We start from the raw sequence: 15,311 nt of genomic DNA on the forward strand, positions 1-15,311 counted from the left end.
GAGAAAGAAATCTTTGCCCTATGGTTTTTGTTTGCTCTTTCTGTTATACAGTTTATATAGTTTTGCTTGTGTTATAGAGTTTAGACCGTACTGTCTTTGCTCTTAAAAGAATAGTAGAGTTGTTTAGTCTCCCCTGAAATGTCCCATTTGAGACTCTCTTATTGACTAGAGTCAGGAATAAAGAATGCATGGAAGAGACTAGAGATTCCTGGAACAAAATGGGGCCTGACCCTCAGAGGTTGCTCATCCTTGGAAGGGGGGATTTGGAGCTCTCTTCTCCATTGAATGCCTAGAGGCATTAAGGGGATGCTGTGGGAAGTTCTGAGAAGTTACATTGCTTAATTAACGAATTTGGATTGATAGTGGGACATTTGAGGCAGGAAAGAGAATACAGAGAGAATAAAGGAATAAAAAGCACCATCTAGATTAGCCAGTGAAAGTAAGAGCTGCAAGCCATTCCCCTCATGCAGCATTCGTTCACCAGCTTCTTTGAGCCCAGACTGGTGCTTTCAAGCCCAGGGCTGGTTAGAAGCAGACAAGTTTGGAAGGGGAGACCTTAATGCTATCATTAGTTCTGGATGACAGATTCATTAATTCCATTCCTCCTAGTTTTGTTTTGTATCAAAATTGCATAATTATCTAAATCGTTTCCACTGTTTCCCGCCTTCTTTTCAATTCATGATTACATAAGTTGTTATCAGCATTTTTTTCCTCTGAGAAAGTTTTGAACATTTTGATTTTTTTCTGTCTAGAGAAGCATCAGTACTTTTATGAACAATTGCTTTAAAAATTAAAATAGTAATCCATTATTTATATTCCTCCTTAATGAGGGAGCTTGAATAAAGGAGCAGTGCAAGCATTACAATATTCTGTCAAGGGTTAAGTATTCTTCCTTGTGATGAAAATGCCCGTCAGTGGGTTAAATCATAACGGGGATGTCATATGGAAATGACTATATAAATACACGACCCTTCCTGTATGTATGAATACCTATACAAGTATATTGATCTGTACTTTATATGTATAGAGATTGTACACATGTTCATTTTTACATGTAATCCAGGACCACATGAAGAGTATCTGCTACTCCCAGGCAAGCCATCTTTCCCATCTTATAGCATAGCACAACATGTTGCGGATATGTCTTTTAAGGCATCAGTCTTTGCTTGCAATTTTCTGGCTTTGTGAAATGTGAGTCAACATGAGAGAGCTTTAACTCTGTTCTTCAGTTGACAAGTTATTTGGCCAGTTATGTAACCTGGTATCTACATACTACTGAGTGGCAAGCACTGTATGAAGTCTTTGTTCTGAAACATTGATAAGAGAGAGAGAGAGAGAGAGAGAGAGAGAGAGATACAGTTCTTAATCCACCACCTTCCATGTCCTGACTCTATTTGCCATGTTACTTTATCACTATTGTCTGTTTTGCAGGGAATGAATCAAAAGGAGAGCTCAAAATCTCCTATGATGAACATCCAGGAACTGAAATCTGGTCTCAGAGATGCACAACTACTGAATTGTTTGGAGTCTCTGCGTGTGTCACTCAACAATAATCCTGTCAGGTAAACATTGCAATAAATATATTGCTTGTGATCACAGGCCATTAGAAAACATACCGTAGTACAAATGCAGAGATGTAAACATGTATATATTTCTATGATGTTGGTACCATGTGAGAATATTTACAAATGACTGCAATCCATAGCTTTAAAAATACCACTCATCTGACAGACAAATTTTAAGCAGCCTTTAAAGTCTTAATAGGTATTAACAACCAATCAGTATAAATTAGGCTGGCATTGAAATGGAATGAATGTTTTTTACCTTTTCTGTTTCTTATCCATCCAGCCTCCATTTATATGTTGTGTGCTTCCCACCAAAAAACCATAATCTTAGTCTTGTAATATCTGACCTTGAAATATTATAGTTTTACTTGTTAGGAAAGTCATAATAGCAGCATTTAAAACCAATAATAAAAGTAAGCAGCACTATATAATCAGCATATCACTGTAAATGTAATATGAAATGAAATGAAATTTTATTTATATACCGCCGTTCCCATGATCACGGCGGTTTACAACAAGTAAAATACTATACAATACAATTTACAAGCAGCATAAAAAGCAAACACTACAATACAAAGATAAAAATACAACAATGGCATAGCATTACATATTTCAGGCACAGCATAATAACAAATAACAATGCATTTCACTACAGGACAGCAATACAATTCAATACAAGATAAAAATCTATACATGTCTCAGAACAACCAATATTACACAACAGCAATAACATATCCAAACAGTATAAGCCCAACATAACTAACCAAACCCCACCCCTCCGAAAACGCTGCTCCAGCGGCGGAGAGAAGTCCTCTTGGGCCACTGCCGTGATGTAGGAGGGCGAGCGGCGGCGTCTCTGGTGGGGAGGCCGGTAGCCGGCTTTATGGGGCCGCTCTCACCGGCCCCGCCCCTCCGAAAACGCTGCTCCAGCGGCGGAGAGAAGTCCTCTTGGGCCGCTGCCCTGATGTAGGAGGGCGAGCGGCGGCGTCTCTGGTGGGGAGGCCGGGAGCCAGCTTTATGGGGCCGCTCTCACCGGCCCCGCCCCTCCGAAAACACTGCTCCAGCGGTGGAGAGAAGTCCTCTTGGGCAATTGTGGTTCTCAATATTTGTGGAGCTATGACATGATCTTTGATTCTCACTTTTCCATATTCACCCTGCTTATAATATAGCTGTTTTGCTTATAATGTTGACCAGTACAATTCCACTCCCTGAACCAAACCTCCTCCTTCATAGTCTCTGTGCCCCACACAAATGGTTTTTGTGCTTGCTAAGAGACTGCATTTTGAAAATTCTAGAGCTGAGTAACTTCGCCAATAATCCCTTTTGGGCCATACAGAATTACATCTTTCTGTGAGTTCTGATATGTGTTTGTATTACACAGGCCCAGTTGCAGGGAAGGGTCTTTAACACTTAATTTAGTTCTTCGGGTTAGTTCACTTTCCCAAAAGGTCTGACTGGACCCAGGTTGATTATTTGAATGCTGCAGACCTAAGGTGTATGTGGGGTGGGGTAAATAGAACCAAAAGTGGAAGGAGAAAACAGAGTGCTTAGGAAGTGTTACTGTTTCTACCTTTTTTTTAAAAAAAAATCATCTAATACATTTTACTTGTGTAATCCTTTCAGCTGGGTGCAAAATTTTGGAGCAGAAGGCCTGAATTGCTTACTGGACATATTGAAAGGACTTCATGATGAGAAGGATGAAGCTTCTGGGTAAGGGGCTACATGTGCTGAGGTTTAATAAATTAAGAAATGTGTGTACCTTGACTTTGTTCTGTATGCATATACAAACTATAAACTACTTTTGATAGGGTTAATAAGCACTTCATTTCTGACACAGACTTTATGAGATGATTTGGCAATGGATATTTGTGTGAGGGTTGCAAACAGATTTTAACGGCATGTTTAGCTTTCATATAGAGTTGGAAGAACATGGATGGATTTGGGTACACCAATAATATATAAACATAGACAGAGTTGGAGAGAATGGAACTTGGTCGGAGGATAGTAATCACATCTGAATATTCTTTTCCCTCTTGCCTCCTTCTCCCCACCTAATTTCTGATAGAGCAGGATGGGAATCATGTGGCCTTTGTTCCCCCACCCCCTCTGATGCCTGTGAGGGCTTCCTCCTGTCCCACAACTGCCACCAAAGCTGAAGACTTCCTCATCTCCCAACACTATGCCTTAAAATGTTAGAACCTTCTAGATCCTTTCATAGTTCCTGTGAGAGACTATTAATAGAATCACACCCATTGTACACCTCCCCATGTGTCTGAATGTAAACATTCTATTATTTGTTATGTAGCATTCTCAGAGATGCAAGTATGTAACAGCAATTATTTATTAAACAAAAATTTAATGTACAATTATAAAAATTGCTTATTTAAAACATCTAAAACCTGACTGACATTAACTCAAACTCATATCTCTGCCTTGTATTTCTAACTCCAACACTAACACTAACCCTATATCCCTCACTCTCCTCTCTTTAACCTTCCCACTGTCCAAAATACAAGCCTTTTAAAAGACAGTTGTCAGTCATTCCCAACACCCCCTCTCAGACAGATGATTTGTTGCATTTACTACGTTACATATGTAGCAATACTCTACCTTAATGTCTCTAATAAACATAATATTTTTACATGACTCCAAATCATCACAATTGCCCCTTTGGCAGCAAAAGAAAATCAGCCAAAAATGTATGTTCCTGGAACCCTCTGGGGGCACCATTTCATCTTTAATTATTAATCTGTATATTTTCCTTTAAGGCAAAGCAAGGGGCCTTCCTGTGTCTTGTTTTTGCTCCCCACCCTGCTCCAAAATTGGTTTCACAAAAGTAGAGCTAGACACCTGGATACATCTGTTTTTATTTTGGGTGAAGGTCTATAGTACAGATATGATCCCAAGCCTAGCCAATTCTTGTGTCAGAAACGAGAAACAGCATTTTACATCTTTTAACTCTTGTTGCTTGACTTGTTGAATATTATAAGGTTTGAGACCCAGCCTTGATAGGTAATGCTTCATTGTACAGGACTATCAGTCATTCAGATTGCTTTTTCTCTTCCACTCAGGCCATATGACACCCGAATCAAACATGAGATTATTAGATGCTTAAAAGCTTTCATGAACAATAAGGTGAGTTTCTTTTGTTCTGCATATAGATACCTGTGAACTGCCATTGCAATTATTTTTATAACCAGTAGCAAACTTTAAAAAGCCAAGTGAAAAATGTACATTTGAAATAGCTATATCAAAGCAGAACAAAAAGCCTGTCTCAGCTATTGGAAGCTAAAGGGAATGAAATGGGAAGTGAATGAAGTAAGCTTAGTTGAGGCAGCTATGGAAAAAAAAAATTGGGATCCCCTTTTCTTTTTTTTTAGTTAAGAGAATTTGTATGCCAGATAAATATATGGTGCAGAAATTCCTTAGTATTCGGCAATAAGCAGGAAGAATGGATGAAGGAAAACGACACAAGTAGATATACTGGCTTTGAAGGGAAATAGTATCAGAAAAGCAAAGAGTTTCAAGGAAATAAGTGAGTAAAGGTCTTTGAAAATAAGAAACAGGATATACAAGATGGAGATTGAAAGAAAAGTCAAGGAGAGAAAAAAATAAGACTTGATAAGAATGAGAAACTGTGTTAATGAAACAAAAAGCAAAATTTAAGATAAAAAGAGCAGGAACACCAGAAACAGGAGTAACCCAGAATGCCAATCTTTCATAACTACAAAGATTCATTTTGTTCAAAGTTCATATATGATAAATACATGAAAACCTATGTGATAGTTAAACTGGAAGAGATAAATTGAAGATAAACTTCAAGATTGTGTACATGAAGGTCAAAGATATGAGGGAGATACATTAAACAGAGAAACAGAGGTACCAAACTCTGAAGGATCCTACAAGGAATTGTCAGTGTGTTGAACAGGAATCCCCAGCACATCTCCTGAGGATGGAACACTACAGTGATACATTCACCACTTCCCTTATCCACTCAGCCAGTCTTCCTCTTTTAGGAGCCAGGAAGGGAAAGGACAGTGCATGTGCAGTGGCTCTCATCTCCAAGGATCCTGTCCACATCCTCAGGCTGAACAGATTGAAATGTATCCAATAGGGCAGGACAAGCATGTGTCAAAATTGTATCTACTTGACTTGTATGTACTGCAACATCCACATCAGAGCAGATCCAAGCAATTTTGTGTGCAAAGTGTCTTGCAAATTCTTCATAGTGGACTGTTCGGTAGTCTGCATTTTTTTTTTCCTGGCAGAGCATCTGAGCCCCCTGACCACTTGAGACAGCTCCACCAGAAGGTGTGACAGAGAAATATAGTTCAATTGCTGCCACGTGCCAGAGCATAGGTTTTTCAATAAGCCCTAGCCCATGATCCGAAATTTCCACTGTTATCATTGTACTCTTTGCCCCACTCACTTCATTACCACCAATTTTGTAATTAACCGCTTGGCTCCACTCTGTGGGAGAGGATGTTTAGAAGCAGTTGTGTCCACTGCCCCAGCCACTTCCTTATTCCAGAGATCAAGCAAGGCTTCAACAGGATCACTTGCCAAGGCAACAAAGAACTCTCCCAAGAGCTGTCAAGAATCTGTGCAGATTCATAACTCTTCTGAGGTAGACCATCTTAATTTCTGCCTCCCCACCACCCGAGGCTCTGAGTCCCCCTGAGTCTAAACCACACTAGGTAGTGATCTGTCCGTGACAACACAACTATCAAATGTTCCTCCACACCCAGATCACTGTCACCCCACCCAGCACAGAAAACTAGGTCCAGAGTGTGTTCTGCCACATGGGTGGCATCAGACCCATGGGATTTACTTGGGACAGACCCATGGTCATCATGGAGGATATGAAGTCCTGAACCAGTGGTCTCAGCATGGATATTGAAATTACCCAGGACAACAAGCTGGGCGTGGGGGCTTCACCACCACTGCTGAGACCAATTCGGCCAGCTCAGGAAGTGGTAAGTGAGTGAGCAGTACACCAACAGAATCCCTATTTTTTCCCAGCCACCCACCTTCAAATCCATTCAAATCCAGCAGATTGTGTAATGGAGCACCTGGTGAGAGAGATACAATCCTGATAGACCATGGCATCTCCACCTCCCCACTCCCAATCCTCATTTGGAAATGCACAGAGAACTGAGGACAAAGTTGGGAGTGATTACCATCACCACCTGACTTTCTCCCACCAGGTCTGCGTAATACAAGCAATATGCTCCTCCATGATCCAAGTTCTGGATCAAGCGTATTTTCCCATTGACTGACCTGGAATTAATAAGCAGCACTTTCAGCCCGTGGGGCCTGTTGCCAAGGTTATTCAGACTATTAAGAGTATGAGACTGTTTGAGGACTGACATCACTTGAATACTAACAGAATTAAAGCACAAGTTCATGAGCATAAAGCATCAGCACAAAAATAATAAACTTAAAAAGCAAGAGGAAGTTTAAGAGAGAGAAATAGTTAAAGGAAGAAAAATACGAAAACAAGCTCTTTGTAGTGCATATACTCACCATCTTGTCTGTATAACACTTTAAGTGCTCTTCTCTCTCATTTAGTTTGGAATTAAGACCATGCTTGAAACCGAAGAGGGGATCCTGCTTTTGGCAAGATCAGTTGACCCCAAAGTTCCTGCCATGATGATTGATGCTATCAAACTACTCTCAGCCCTCTGCATCTTGCCCCAACCTGTGGACCTGTAAGTGACTACATATGGTTTATCTTTTGTCTCAAAAGTATTGTATAGGGTACCTGGGAATTTTAACTCTCAAGGTGTTTTACATAATTTATTAAAATCTGAAGAGTTATATCTGAATCATGCATGTAAACAGTGCAGTGGCTTAGATCTGCAGAAGCACATGTAGAAGGAAACTCACCGAGAAGCCTGATTTTAGTTTATTCTCCTTTTCCACTGAACACTCCACAAGCCTCTCTGGGGTTTATTTTCTTTAATCTAGGACAGTATATTTCTTCTGAACAGAACTGCTTAGAATTTACAAGTCATGTACATTATGTACAGAGATTTGGTGGCTTAGTGGTTAAGACGCTGACTGATGATCACAAGGTTGGCAGATCAGTACTTCAAGACCCAAGTGCTGTGTGATAGAGTGAGCTCCCGTCACTAATCCCAGCTTCTGCCAACCTAGCAGTTCAAAAGCATGTAAAAGTGCAAGTAGATAAAAAGGTACCATTTTGATAGGATTGTAACAGCATTCCATGCAGGTATGCTGGCCACATGACCACGGTGTCATATTTGACAAAGCGGGCTTCCTCGGCTTAGTAACAGAGATGAACACCACCCCCTACATTCTGACACAGTTAGACAATCTTGTCAAAGGGGAAACCTTTACCTTTAGATTTTTATATGTCATTAAACTCTTACATAATTTAACATCACAGCCATTTTATGTTCCTTCTCCAAGGTTTTCTGCACACACTGTTCATTTCAAATGTTTCTTGGTGCACGACTCTCTTTGCAAAACCAAAACCTGATACTAAAAACACTTTATAAAATATAGCCAGAGAGTGCAAGAATTCTATCTAGAGATTCCATCTGTGTAGAAAATATTTATGTGATTCTTAGTAGATAGGAGAAGACAGCAATTCTGTACGTATTTACAATTATATAAAATTTCTTTTATATAATAGGGCTTCTGAGTTAGGTCTAAGATTGTATTGTTAGAAAAGATGGTATTGATTTGTTTCTCTTGCTTTTATGGTAGGCATGAACATGTTCTGGGAGCACTGACAGAGCGAGCAGAAATGGATGATGTAGAACGATTTAAGCCTCTCTTGGATGGCCTGAAGAGTGGTACCTCAGTGGCATTAAAGGTATATGTAGGATCTGAAACAGATGTTTGTAGAATGTCCTTACTACAAGCATGCCATATCTCCATGTGGCTTCAGCCGTGGCGAAATATCACATAAGGTGCCAGATTTGGAGCAATTCCCCTTTTCCACTGAAGCCCTGGCACCTCATCCTGAGCTGTTCAGAAGCGCCCCTGACTCTCAGGGTTTGCTCCTCAGGAGACACAATGCAAGGAGGGAGGGCAAATATGTTATACAAAGCAGTGATTCCTTGAACTTTTCTGCTGCTTTGTTGGGAATGAAGAGTGGTATAGATTTTCTTGCAAGCTACAGTTTATTTTTACTGTAATAACATTATTCCTGTTTGCTCCAAGGGATTAGCTTGCATGGCATGATCTGATATGCTGTCTGTCTTCAATGTTTTCTTAGGTAGCCTGTCTACAGTTGATCAATGCCCTGATAATTCCAGCAGATGAACTTGACTTCAGAGTTCACATCCGCAGTGAGCTGATGCGTTCTGGACTTCAGCAGATCCTCAAGGTGAGAACCTTCTGTATTTCTTGCTGTCGGCAGTTTCCCAACTGGCCAGATTTGACAACAATATTTAACATGTGCCTCTACAGTTTTACAAGTGGGGATTCTTTAATAGTTGAAGAACCTCTTCCATTTCACTATAATGGATTATCTAAAAAGTTTGAGGACTCTATTGTTGGTTCTCTTTGTATAGATCTTCACACATACTCCACATGTAAGAATATGGAACCATGTCATTCTGATATCAATGCATCATTGCTGAATTTTTCCTGACCCAGTGATATTCACTAAACAGGACTTTTGAAAAGAAACACTAATGTGTTTATAGTTCTTAATGCATTGACATTCTCACATGGTCTTGTAAGGTCATGCAGAGAGCTTATATGTGTACAGCTGTGTACACATAGATTATTCTCTTTACACATCTTGCTAATGCGTGGATATTGGATATAGGGGTGGAATTGCAGGGGTGTAGTCTTGTTTGCTTCTCTCATTTGTTGTTAATTAAATAATAATAATAATAATAATAATAATAATAATAATAATAATATATTTCTATTTCCCACCTCTCCCAATGGATCAAAGAGGGATTACAAGCATAAAACCACAATAACATCTAGATTACAATAAAATATCATCATTTAAAAATAGTCTTAGATGGTTTGTTGTTTATTTATTTTAGCTGCTTTTCTCCCATTGTGGATGTTAAGGCATCTTAAAACATGAATTAAAACAAAATACAGCTAAAAAATCAGTCAATTATACACTTTAAATAATTCAAAAATTAAATATTCATACTAAATTGAAGATCTGAATTAAAGCACAGATTTAAAGACTTTTAAAAGCATTACAGAAAGGAAAGAAATACATCCCTTAGACCAGGGGTAGGCAATCTTTTTGAGCCGGGGACCGGGTTGCTGTCCCTCAGACAACTGGGGGGCCGAAGCCAAAAAATAAATAATTTAATAATTTAAAAAATTAAATATATAAATAAACCAGGACAAATGTAGGACAAAATTTTCAAATGGAAGACACTTTTTTTAAAAAAAAATGGAGGACGCACGAAAAAAATTGCTGATTTTTTAAAAAATGTTAATATAAATGCATGTTTCTGAGGCTTCTATAGACAATTGCCCCTCCCAAAGGCCCTGGTGGCAATCGGCGGCAGGACCGGGCTGGGGCCAGTCCCAAGGTCTCGCCGGGCCGCATCTGGCCCGCGGGCCGCAGGTTGCCTACCCCTGCCTTAGACTCTTCTGCAGCAGCCAGGTAGTGGCCAAAAGCTTGTCTAATATATAAAAAAAATATCAGCAATATTTACCTGGTGGTGGAAGGAGAGCCAAGGTGGGGGGGCTAGCCTAGCATTCCACAGAAAGTTCCAGAGCAGCCATCAAAAGGGCCCTTCATATTCTCAAAAATGTTCCTGTGAGATAAGGTTTTCTCCGGAAGAGCTCGAAATTCAATCTGTTCCTTGGCTTGTATAGGGAGATATGGTCTTTCATATAGACTCTACATAAACCATATAAGACTGTATAGGTTATAACCAGTACGCTGAATTAGCAAGGTTGGTATAACAAGGTATAACATTCTCCCTGTAACCAGCTCTGATCACCAGATTCTGGTTGAAGCATCTTGGATCTATTGTAGTTTCCAAACACTTTCCAGTGGGAGCCCCATGTAGAATGCATGTATGGGGCATTTATTGCCATGAGCAGATCAGACATCTGATCACTTGTGGGCACCTTCAAATGTTCATTTTGCCTTTGTAGGAACTGCGTGCTCTGGACAATGAGGAGCTAACAGTGCAGCTGCAGCTATTTGAAGAATATGGAGAAGAAGATTCTGCAGATCTCAGAGGCCGATTGGAGGACATCCGTATAGAAATGGAATATCCTTCATCTGCTCAATGATCTGAAGGAATATACCTGTTTTCAGTAATAAGCTTCTTGGACCATAGGACCTGTTCTTCCATTCTACCATGCATATTTCTTGCACATCAGTATTTATACAGTCGACCCTCACTATCTGTGGACTTGCCATCCACAGATCCAAGCATCCGTGGATAGCAACCCCTCATTGTCCACAATGGCAGTGATTTCACATGGCCATGCTGCCATTAGGGACAGTCCACATTATCCCCAGTGGTGGTATGTGCATGCTGCTGTGCCGTCATTAGAGACAACAATCCAAATCCGCAGATGCTTGAGTCCCATTATCCTTTATGATTGTATGGCTGTGTGCACATGTTGCCATTGGGGAACAACAGAACTCAGCGGATTTTGGTATCTGTGCGGGGGGGGGGGGGAATCCAGATTGGATCCCCACAGGTACTGAGGGCCGACTGTAATTTTCTTCTGACCTGATTCCATGTCACCTGCTAGCATCGGTGTGGCAGCATCCATTCTCTGTTTAGGTTCACATAAGCTTCAGTGTTTGGCGGGAGCAAGAATACACTAAGGAAAACAAGCTCCAAGGTGGTTCACTTGCATGTAGCAGCAGGTGACCTTTAGGAATGGTCAGTCTGTAGCGAAGCAGAGAGGAAAGTAAGGCCAAAAGGGAGGATGGAGGAAGAAATCAGAGGCTCAATGGAAGAGTCTTGGTGAAATGCACAATAAGGAATACTTTTTTCCTGGAGATCCTTGCCAGTTTGGTAACCAGAAGACATCTGAAATAGGTAGAGAGATGGAAATATATTTGGGGAAAAAATAAAACACTGAAAATGGATATGTATTGTAAATATCCACTTATGGCTAGAACCACAGTGGCAATCTCTTCTATATCATGCTCTAATTGCAAAGATGGACAATGTATTTTTAAAGAGAAATAGTGAGATAAATGTGGATATCCTAAAGCTTAAGGATCCAAGAGTATAAGATATAGCACATCCCCTAACTGCTGTGCCAGGTAGAAAGTCATTCCGTTGTGTGGAATGGAGACAGACTTTGGTAGTATGATCAAGGCTTTGCCATTAAGCGAAGTGGGTTGTATAGATTTCTTTCAAAGTGTGTCAGATGGCCAATGGAGAGACCAATTTTTTTCTTCTGGTAAATTCACCAATATTACTTTCAAATGGTTTTTATTTCCTTAATCCTTATATTCACTGAGTTTGGTGAAGTCTTCCAGATTCTTCTCAATACTGTAAAGGATTCTAAGGCAGAGCCACATTTCCTCTCTATTCTGCAGCACCTACTGCTAATCCGCAATGATTATGAGGCAAGGTAAAGTGGGGAAATACTTTGAAAATACCTAAAAGAGAACTGTTGAGAAGAGGATGATAGTGATTTACTTACTTAAATTTATTTATGTTTTACTTTAATTCATTCAATTACAACAGTTCTTTGGACAGATACTCTACACTTTTTTAGGTGGAGGCAGAGTTCAGAGTGCTCCAATTTACATGGATGGATTATATGTATTGTTTAGGAAGTATCTTTGTAATGAAAAAAGCTCAGAGAGTATCTGAGCTGGCTCTGCAAAAGAACATTTAACTGGACCAAAGCAAAAAGAGGTTGCCTACGATAGCTAGAGAAATAAAAAGGAATATCTTGAAGTATTACTATCATGGCAGTTGATGGGAGATGGCTGTAGGTGGGAGCTACAGATTTATCTATAGTAATTGGAGTAGTCCATTTTGCGTAGTTCAGTGGTGGGGCATTTCCACATTGACAATGTTTAGGAAGACTGTACTTCTACATACTAGAACTAAGTATATTTCTTTTTCTTTTTCGGCCTTAGGCCTCAATATTTTAAGCTGATTGATGAGTGCATTTCACAGATAGTCCTGCACAAAAATGGTGCTGATCCAGACTTCAAGTGCAAGCATCTTGATCTTAATATTGAAGGACTAATAGGTGAGTCTGAACACAGTTTGCTCTGCAGACAGCTATATCTTTATTTTGATAATTTCTATTCCCTTCATCTACCAGGATATGAAATGCCAGTATACCACAGTATTATCCATTCCTGTAACTGGCAGAATAAAATATGTAAAAATGTGTAATTTTCACAAGAAACGTAGGCTACAGAATGCAGCTCTGCTTAGTGTAGATGCTTCGGCCCAAATTCCTGTATGTTTCCTACATATGGTGTAAAATACTCTTTGCCTTTCCAGAGCATTACCATGTTAATTCCACAGCAAAAATATTGACCAGGGTATGCTCTTAAGTTTTGAGGAAGACTTCTCCTGCAAGTTCTGCTTTGTTGTTGCATTCTTTCGAGTTGTTTCTGACTTATGACAATCCTCAGGCAAACTTGTTAGGAGGTTTTTTTTGGGGGGGGGGGGTATGATGTATTCAGAAGCAGTTTGTTATTGCCTCTTTCTGAGCCTGAGAGTATGTGATTTGTCTAGGATCACCCAGTTGGTTTCCATGGCTGAGCAGGGATTTGAACTCTGGTCCTCCAGAATCCTAATCCAGCATTGAAACCATTACATAATACTGGCCCTCTTACCTTTATCATTAGATGGGAGGAAAGATCTCTTTCTAGCAGACTCTGTTGTGCACACTGTGTAATCTTAAGGGAGGGGTGTATGAAGGTAAGCTAGGCAGACACATTCACACATCCTGAATTGGGTTAGCTTGCATCTAGAAGTAAGGATGAGAAGGCAGAAGTGAGGAATATGAAGAATAGGCAAATCTGGAAGATGAACAGTACACTGAAGTGGGTACAGGGATAGGAAATTTTATCTACAGTCGCCCTCTCCGTTTTTGCTATTAACTTTTTTTGTTGTTTTTTCCCCTGTAGATAACCTGATTGATCAAACTAAGGTTGCAAAAAGTGAAGCTAAAGCCATAGAACTGGAAAAGAAGGTTATTACCTTTCTAGCCCTTGTTATATTCATTTCTGTTTACTTACTAAATTGAGTTAAATAATTGCTGCTTTTAAAAATCTCTTCAAATTTTGACACATTTTTAACGTGTTTCTCTGTCCCTCTTCGTTGGACTTGGATCTGCTAAAATGTCTTCTTGGTTAAATTTTGGGGTACTTGCTCTAATTCACATCTTTATGTCTTGCTCTCTTATCTATTTGGCATTCTTTTTGTCAGAGTATATCCACACCTCTCCCCTCCATGTATTTTAGGTATCTGTTCTTTTTAGCCTCCCACATTTAATCACTGCTTGTCCTTCTCTGTTCCCCTTCCCATATTATCTTACTCTTTTAGAAAGCAAGCCAGTGGTCATTGTTTGTTCTGTTTTAACTCAGTCATTGAACACTGTTTAATTTTTGAGACATTTCAAAAATAACAAATACTATTATTACCATTATTTATTTAATCTTTTGCTACTCTTATGCAACTACTTGCTCTTCTGTCTATTTTGTTATGTCCAATCAGTGTAAATCATGGAGAGGCAGCCTTTTTGGCCCTGAAGGCCACATTGAGTGGAGATTCATGGGCTGCACATATGCTTCTCTCCATACAGACACTCTCTAGCAGTGTAATTTTCTCTGGTAGCATTTGGAGAGTGGGGATGACCAAACTTGTTCACAGTTCAGTTATTGTGAGCATGGTCACTGGTAAAGAGTTCCATAACAGCTATGTGGAAGAGAATATATGAGGGGATGTTAACTTCACAGAAAGGAAGGAGTGGCCACGCATCTGTATTTTTTCCAGCCTTAATTGATGTATTATCTCCTGGCTTCAGTTACATCCTATCTGGCAGGTGTTTCAATCAAACTGGAAATGCTACTTCAGTCTTGTTTGATTGGAAGCCAGGATTCCATCCCCTCCCTGCATTGCTTCAGGTAAAGGGGTAAGTGACAGAATAAAGTAATGCTTAACAACAACAACAATTCTGAAAACTGTACATAATGTAGAGGAAGGACCATAGCTTAGTAGCAGAGCTTTGCCAGCAGATTTTTCAGGTTCTGTTATTCACATAGCTAAGTAAAAACATCTTGGGCAGAAAGGTTAGGAAGAATGTCAGCCTGAAACTCTCCACATCTGTTGCTGATTCCAGCACAGTGCTTAAGTATTAGTGGTCAAGCTCAAGGAAGCTTCATATGGGTATCATCAGGTACTTTCCCTTCAAAATATTTTCAAAATAACATGGGCTTTGCTCACCTTTGCTTTGCTCAGAATTGCTACTATCTAGTAATTTTGATTTATTGAAGTCTATTTTTCAAAACCTACTTCCTCCTTTTCTTTACAAAATAAATTCCTGCTAGTTTACACAAGCTCACAAATGCAGCACAGAAAACTAACTACATCCAAATAGTGAAGGATGGATTGGAACATCTTTCCTTTCCTTTCCTTCCAATAAAGTTAAAAACAGTGTGTTTCCACTATAATTAGGAGATGGATTTTCCCATATCCTGGCAGTGATGACATATTAAAAGTAGATCATTACTTCAAACACCACTTTAATCTATCATCATGTTTATTTTTTCTCACTTTT

The 15,311-nt window shown here is 39.6% G+C and overlaps 1 protein-coding gene across 1 annotated transcript in view; it reads left to right on the plus strand.

Moving 5' to 3' along the window:
- Window positions 1-15,311, plus strand: part of DIAPH1 (diaphanous related formin 1) — a 123,730-nt gene that overhangs the window by 52,824 nt on the left and 55,595 nt on the right. The window contains 10 exon segments of the mRNA XM_042461824.1: window positions 1,432-1,562; window positions 3,189-3,275; window positions 4,637-4,700; window positions 7,137-7,276; window positions 8,301-8,409; window positions 8,815-8,925; window positions 10,686-10,804; window positions 12,018-12,134; window positions 12,652-12,767; window positions 13,660-13,724. Coding sequence (XP_042317758.1) covers window positions 1,432-1,562; window positions 3,189-3,275; window positions 4,637-4,700; window positions 7,137-7,276; window positions 8,301-8,409; window positions 8,815-8,925; window positions 10,686-10,804; window positions 12,018-12,134; window positions 12,652-12,767; window positions 13,660-13,724 — 1,059 coding nt within the window.

The sequence above is a fragment of the Sceloporus undulatus genome, chromosome 4 (genome assembly GCF_019175285.1).
Source record: "Sceloporus undulatus isolate JIND9_A2432 ecotype Alabama chromosome 4, SceUnd_v1.1, whole genome shotgun sequence".
NCBI classification, from domain to species: Eukaryota; Metazoa; Chordata; class Lepidosauria; order Squamata; family Phrynosomatidae; genus Sceloporus; species Sceloporus undulatus.